The sequence below is a fragment of the Octopus sinensis genome, linkage group LG28 (assembly GCF_006345805.1).
Source record: "Octopus sinensis linkage group LG28, ASM634580v1, whole genome shotgun sequence".
In the NCBI taxonomy this organism is placed as follows: Eukaryota; Metazoa; Mollusca; class Cephalopoda; order Octopoda; family Octopodidae; genus Octopus; species Octopus sinensis.
Genome location: NC_043024.1, coordinates 15,380,452 through 15,388,049, shown reverse-complemented (window position 1 = coordinate 15,388,049; position 7,598 = coordinate 15,380,452). Strand labels below are relative to the sequence as shown.

Below are 7,598 nucleotides of genomic sequence, written 5' to 3'. Positions count from 1 at the left end.
TTATATTATGTTGATTTATTTATTTATTTACTAAAATGACAATTACAAGAATATACATACATGTATAACATATTATGTTTTACATATAAAATATATAAAGATACCAGTAATTATTAAAATATATAACATACAGGAAATCTTTATATATTATATATGTAAAGCATAATATGTTATACATGTATGTATATTGTTATAATTGTCCTTTTAGTAAATAAATAAATAAATTGACATAATTTAATGTCTAAAAGTTGATGAACCACCTATTGATCTCCTCCATTTTCTTATTGCTTTATAAATTAATGGTAAAATATCTCTTTGCCTTCACCCATTTAGTACACTTGGTAATGTAATTGTAAAGCAATAAAAAAACACTTGTGTATTAATAATTGAGTATTCTACCAACAGTATATTGGATAGATATTATCCCTTAGTTGGTTGGATTCACAACCTCTAACTTTCTTGGAATTTAAATATATATATATATATATATATATTATAATGACACATATTATACATATCACCTATACTTTCTATGGAGAATATATGAGCCATGTTCATAATATTCTTCTCTGCGAATGCACTGATCCATGAAGGTAGACAGAGAAGTTAACAGAGCACCACCCCTCCACATAGAATTATCACGAAATTGTTGAGCAACAATATGAAAACTCGTGGTAGGTGCTACAATAGATCTCATTTCAATTATCATGCGGTAAACAACATCTTTGAACATTGTTGAGCCACCAAACAATATGATGTTCTTAAATAGTGGTGTTCTAATATTCCTATCACATTTTATGATTGAGTTATAAATCAGTTTATGAATGCCATCAGAGCCCTTATCAATTAAACCTGGCTGGAACAGAAGTTCTGGGGTTTGGAATCGTTCATTGCCAATGGTAATGTCTTGCTTGTCAGGTAATTTATATTTCTCAGAGGCTGCAGTCTGCATTTCCTGTTCAAAGTCTAGAGCAACATAACAACACTTCTCTTTGATGTTACGGACAGTTTCCATCTGAGAAGGACTGTCAAAGGAATAACCACGTTCAGTCAACATACTCGTAAGGTAATCTGTCATGTCCACACCACCAAAATCCCACTGGACAGCAGCTTCTCGTTTAATTGACCCGTCATAGACAGGGACAATTTGGGTGATGCCATGACCTACATTCACAGACATACCTGTGATACGACCAGAAGCCAAAAGGGACAGTAAAGTCTGATCAGCAATACATAATGCATGAGTGTTAAACTTTTCAAACATAATTTCGGCCATCTTTTCTCTGTTGTCCTTGGGGTTAAAAACAGCTTCAGTCAACAAGACAGAGCTTTCTGCAGGTGCAACTTTCAACTCTTTGAATGCATGCAACCAAATCTTCTCCATATCATCCCAGTTGGTAATGACACCACGTTCAATGGGATGCTTCAAGTTAAGAACACTTGTATTGTATCCAAATTTATTTATAACATTGTAGTCTTTGAGTTCATCTCCAATCATTTCACTCTGAAATACAAAAAGAATTCTGGAATTCAGTAAGAATCTATAATAATAAATGGAAAGCTTGTGAATTTGTTACTTTAGCTTCTCTGATACTCTCCAACAGATCTTGATGAAACTTGACATATGTGTAGGGCTTATGTTCATGCGGCCACTTACACACTTGGAATTTTTTTAAAAATTGAATTTTAATCAGCATCAATTTTTCAAAGGTCATAAAATTTCAGCTATTTTTGCATTAGCCATCGTTACATCAATTTTTTGAAAAATGCTGAAGTTTGACCAAAAATATTTCATGGGTATAAACAGACATCTTATTAACAGCAATCTCTTTAGCATTTGCTAATTCTTCATTTCAATGCGAATTGTTTTGATTTGCTAAAACTTATTTCAATTCATTGTTTTAATTCCCCAGTGTTTCAGGTTTTGATTAAGTGAGACCATTTTATTTCTTGAGCAAAAATTTAGGCATTTTGTACACTAGCTGTCATAACATCAATTTGATGAAATCTGCCCCAAAGTGTAAAATTTGGCCATTTTATGCACATGCACAACAATGACAACAACACAGGTTCACTACCAGACACTGCTCATTTAATTGTCAAATTGGTCCAACCCATTAATATACACTTTAAATTTTTGAAAAATGTCGAAATTTGAGGAAAAATGCTTCATGGCTATAAACAGACATCTAATTAATGGTTATTTTTACTGGATACCTCAGTTAGTTAATGATAAGAATTCTTGAAACTTGGGTTGATAAAATTGTTGAAATGTTAAGAATTATTGAAAGAATTACATGAATTATGGAATTCTGATAACTAATCCTACAATATCCCATATTAAATACTATAATATCCCATGATTAATCCTTTGATATCTTTCTGTTAAAGTTTGAAGTAAGGATGAAAAGTGTTTTCCTTATTGAAACTCTATTCAGAACATTCCATCACAAAATAGTTATTAGGAGTATTTAACAGCAATAAAAGGAGTCTCCCTCAGAGTGAAAAGTAGACTGTATGATGCTTGTGTGTGAATGGCCTATACTCCTTGGAAGTGAGACATGGGCTCTCAATGCAGAAGATGTGCATAGACTGGAGAGAAATGAAGGTAGTATGCTCTGTTGGATGTGCAACATCAGTGCACATGTACGACAAAGTGCAAATGTATTGAGAGAAAAGTTGGGCATAAGAGGAATCAAATGTAGCATGCAAGAGAGAAGACTCCGTTGGTTTGGAGATGTGATGTGTATGAATGAGGCCAGCTGCATAAAGAAGTGGTGATCACTGAAAGTGGATGGTGTCTGCAGAAGAGGGAGACCCGGAAAGACGTGGGATGAAGTGGTAAGGAGTGATCTCAGGACGTTGGACCTCATGGAGGAAATGACAATGGACTGAGATGTCTGATGATATGAGCTTCTTGAAAAGACCCACCCACGTCAGCAAACTGAGTTCTAGAAGCGCTGTGTGTCCCACGCACACTTAACAAGTAAACATCTCACACACCCTACTACAACATACTAAACTACATCTCTACATTTCTTCTCTTCATTTCCACTTCATGCACTACGCTTACCTCCCACTCCCCAATCCTGTCCCACTGTATCATTGCTCTCCGCTAGCCCCCGAACTGTGTGTTCCACCCACATCACCTGTCCCACTGTATCAATGCAATTTGCTAATCCCTGACATACGTGTTTCACCTACAAAGCTGCTGCCCCAATATGAAGAACATTATTACACATAAGCATCATCAAGAGCCCACTTCCAGTTGTAACTGTTGAGAGCCTAAAGCTTGCCCACTTCATTAGGTATGTATGATAAACACTGCTGATTATGAGGTAGAAGTTACCGCATCTCTTCAAGATAACCAAACTGGAAAGAACAATTATGTTAGTTTATGGGAAAACAATTTCAAAAGATGTTATGTAAACCACCCATCTTCTTTCTGGCATATCAACAAAAGTAAAGCCACTGACAGACATATTTAGCACAAAAAGCCAGCAGGAATTGTGGCCCCATTTGTTATGGCACTTGATGAGTTCTGTCATAGATGTTTTCACAGCTTCATATCCCTTTTAATGTGCTTATCCTTATATATATATATATAACATCACAATGGAATTTGTCCCAAGCCATTCGTGTCCAACAACTTAAACCTATGGTCACTACAAACATACTATATTGAAACTGAGCAAAACAGGGTTTATTGAATGAGATACCCCTTATAACATAACCTAGAGAGATGCTTCTATACCAGGGGATACGCCACAACCTGTTGTACAGTATTCCACCCACAACAGATCGATGTAGGATGGGTCAAAACGATGGTTGTGAGCAATAAAATTTCTTGTATATTCCATTTTCCACCTCTATCTGTTGTTATATACTCAACGAACACTGGGGAATTTCTGAGGTAGATCCAGCGACAATTATGTAAATACTGTTGATGACATCAGGTAGCCATAAGCAGTGAACATGTTTCATCAGCGTACTACTAGGAACATATCCAACAATATTCACTTATTTGTGTGTGTGTGTGTGGGTATAAATTTAATAAACAACCGAAAGAGCTCCTAATATTTTGATGCTTTTATGATACTTGAACAGGCATATTTATAAAATACACAATGTATCTTAAAGCAATCTTCCAGGTTCTGCTAATGCATTATATATGTATTAAAATAAAGGAAAAAAATGTGGAAAAAACATGAAAAAAGAAATGAAACTAAGGGACCCAAATCCTCATCTCCATCCTCCTGATTGCAGAAATCTCATTAATTACAACTGTTTTAGAAAAAATAACAGAAAATATGTCAAAGTCTGTGAGACAACTCAATCCAAAGTGAGTGGTGCCTTCCAATTCGATAGAAGAAATCTGTCTGTGTCTAGACCTGCTCAAAATTCCAGGTGTGGAATTAAGCAGATCTGGATTTGAGAAGAATACGAGACTTTTCTGCTATGCACAAGCTGCATTTCTTAGATCCATTAATGTATGGCTTGAATTTCTCCACAATTCTCTACTTAATTGTATGTGGTGTGGAGCTGCTCCTCAAATTCCGTACATGGCTAGCGAACTTGCATTGCTTTTATCGATGTGCCAGAAAGAAAATAGGTGGTTTGCATAATTGTCTCTTGAATTAACCCTCACATAAACCAACGTAATTCTTTTTTTGACAGATTTATCTTGGATCATAGCTCTAACTTCAGCCTCATATATGACGGTGTTTATCGTACATGTCTGGTCAAGGGGGTAGGCTTCAGGGTCTTCGCAGTTACAACTGGGAGTGGTATCTTGGGTGATTTTCAAGAATTATGTTCATATTTGGGCAGCCGCTGTATGATATTTGGAAAAAGGCGAAAGATAGCCTGATATAAAAGGTATCAGCATAGAATATCTTTCATGAAGAATTCCACCTGGCCCATGCAAACATGGAAAAGTGGACATTAAAAAACAAGGATCATTATGATGATGATGATGTGTGTGTGTGTGTGTGTGTGTGTGAGTATTTAAAGTTACATATAAATATAGTCAACGTACCTGATCTCTGGGATAATCAGCATCTGAAGAAATGGCAATTCTTGGTTCATGATCACCTCCAAAACCAACTTTACATGTATGTGATCCATTATCAATGACGACAGGATGAACTACATCAGCCATGTTAGATAAAATGTTCCTGGCTAAACTATAAAAATGTAAATGTTTTGTTGATATTGTTGTTGATGGAACGTGAACTTGTGTTCGATTTAACTGCTGGTTGTTTAATGCAAGTAAAAATGTACAAGGAAGAAAGTTAAACTGTATCAATTGAATGAAATTTCACGCTAATGGTAAAATGTAGAAAAGACAAGTATTAGTTTGTATTGGATTTCATGTTCTATTCTCTGACCAATATCTTTTCTTCTTTACACAACCAGGAAGATTTCAATAAAGAAACTGCGTACATACATTTAATTAATTATATTCAATGTTATTTCAGAAATGTGGTGAACCATACATTTGTTCATGTGATATTGTATAAAAGTTTTAAAGCAAACAATTCTTCCTTGTAAGAGTTTTGATTCTCCGGAATTCTCTTCCTGGTCCTATCTTTTCCTAAAACATTGTGACTTCAAGAGGAACATACATAGCATGAATCTTGGCTAAAATATAGAAATATAAATGTCTGTTTTCTTAATATTGTTGTTTATGGAACGTGGAATTGTGTTGGATTTGACTGTTGGTGTTTAATGAAATTAAAAATGTTTGAGGAAGAAAGTTAAACTATTTTGGTTGGATGAAATTTCAATCTGGCGGATGAAATTTCAGATAACATTTTGCCATCAGTTTTGAATCACAGCAATTGAGAAAGGTCTGAAATAGCCATGGGAATTGCTTCTAATCTCAGACCCAGGAAGTTAAAAATATAAAATGAATCTTATAACAAATTGCTAACGACTGATTCTGGATGAGTAACTCATATATAAGTGCTGGCATGGCTATTTAATTTAGAAGATTCTTTCCCAATCGTATGGTTTTGGGTTCAATACCATTGCACAACGTTTTGGACAAATACCATCTACTGTAGCTCCAGACAAACTAAAAGCACATCTAATACACACACACACACACAAACACACACATATTTATATATATATAAATATATATATATACATACGTACACACACACACACACATATATATATATATATAAATATATATATATACATACGTACACACACACATACACACACACACACACACACACACACACACACAACACACACACACACACACACACACACACACACACACATATATATATATGTATATATAAATATATATATATACATACGTACATATATATATATATATAACTTGGAAAAGGAAGTTAAAAATATAAAATAAATCTTATCACAAATTGCAAACGACTGATTCTGGATGAGTAACTCAATTCTGGGCCCAAATTACAGTTGTTTGGTTAAAGATATATATGAAATGTATACAAAATCTCTATATTTATAAATGGCAAAATGTCTGTGTATTTGTGTGTCCTTTATACAAAACCACAGTTTTTCACGTAACAGGCTCGCATTTTCTTTGGGCTTTCAAATCTGTCTGTGGGTGGTCGTGAAGATCTTTTCATTTCCCCAGTCACCCGAAAAAGCCATTAAAAAGATTGATAAACCGACCTCTTATGCCCATAAGTTAGGGGCATATCCATTCAAAATCGCTAAAACATAGAAATTCGTACGCTGTGCGTGCATACAGCTAGAAACGCCAATAGACTGCCAGCTGTTTTTTGATTGGACGGAGATAATTTTACCCTTGACAGTTGAATGTGCATGCGCATTTGCAGACAGTCTGTATGACTCAGTGCATTTTTGTGTTTTACGAAAACGCATTATGATGTGTTTTGGCTTTCAAACGTGCACGCTCTTTTGATTCGAAAAATGCAGGGAATAACTAACGAGTTAGACCAAGTGAATGACAAGAGAGTGGGATTTTCATGAAAGACCAAATATACTTGATATGCTGTCATTTCTTAAGTATGCCATAAAAGAGTTGGAGCCTATTCAATGAATCTGTTTAGGAAGGGCTTTACTTTTATGCTTTCAGTTGATTTAAGTTATCCAGCGAGAGTCCAGGATGTTTTATTCGAGTTGGATTAAAAATGAAAAATGGGTAAGTTGACCCCCCCAAGGGATTTTCATAAAAATCGTTTATTTGTTTGCAATCAGCCTAAGATCAAATCATTTGCTACCTACACAGCAGGGGCATAGGGTTATCAGGGTGATCCTTTTGGTGCAAGAAATCTTAATTTGATTCGAGTTTACCAAAATTGCCAATCAATCAGTGAAAACTTAATAAAACTATTCCTTGCGGGTTTCTGCATTTAAATTGACTGCAACCTTTTCTTTTAGCCCTAACTTGAGGTACGAATGACCTAAGATACAAAGATTTTCTTAAGCAAAATTTCATCTGCAGAGGCTCAGTCAAATGCGTTAAAAAACATATGCAATGGAAAGGCAAACACAATTTCTGAAAACAAAGAAAGGGATTTTGCACAAAATGAAGCAATCTTTATCTGTAAAAAGCCTGAGTTTTGTTCTTACCC

At 34.9% G+C, this 7,598-nt stretch overlaps 1 protein-coding gene across 1 annotated transcript; it reads right to left on the bottom strand.

Moving 5' to 3' along the window:
- Window positions 1–517: 517 nt before the first annotated feature.
- LOC118768311 (actin-3-like) lies at window positions 518–5,288 on the bottom strand. Its single transcript, XM_036514523.1, has 2 exons — window positions 5,039–5,288; window positions 518–1,504 (listed from the first exon to the last, which is right to left on the bottom strand). The coding sequence occupies exons 1-2, from the start codon at window positions 5,159–5,161 to the stop codon at window positions 518–520; spliced, it is 1,110 nt and encodes a 369-aa protein (XP_036370416.1). The 5' UTR covers window positions 5,162–5,288.
- Window positions 5,289–7,598: the final 2,310 nt, after the last annotated feature.

Excerpts from the sequence above, each read along its gene's own strand:
- LOC118768311 (XM_036514523.1), bottom strand. The coding sequence starts at position 5,161 with ATGGCTGATGTAGTTCATCCTGTCGTCATTGATAATGGATCACATACA. Across the intron at positions 1,505-5,038 it reads CTGATTATCCCAGAGATCAG|AGTGAAATGATTGGAGATGA; the intron begins GTACGTTGACTA and ends TTTGTATTTCAG.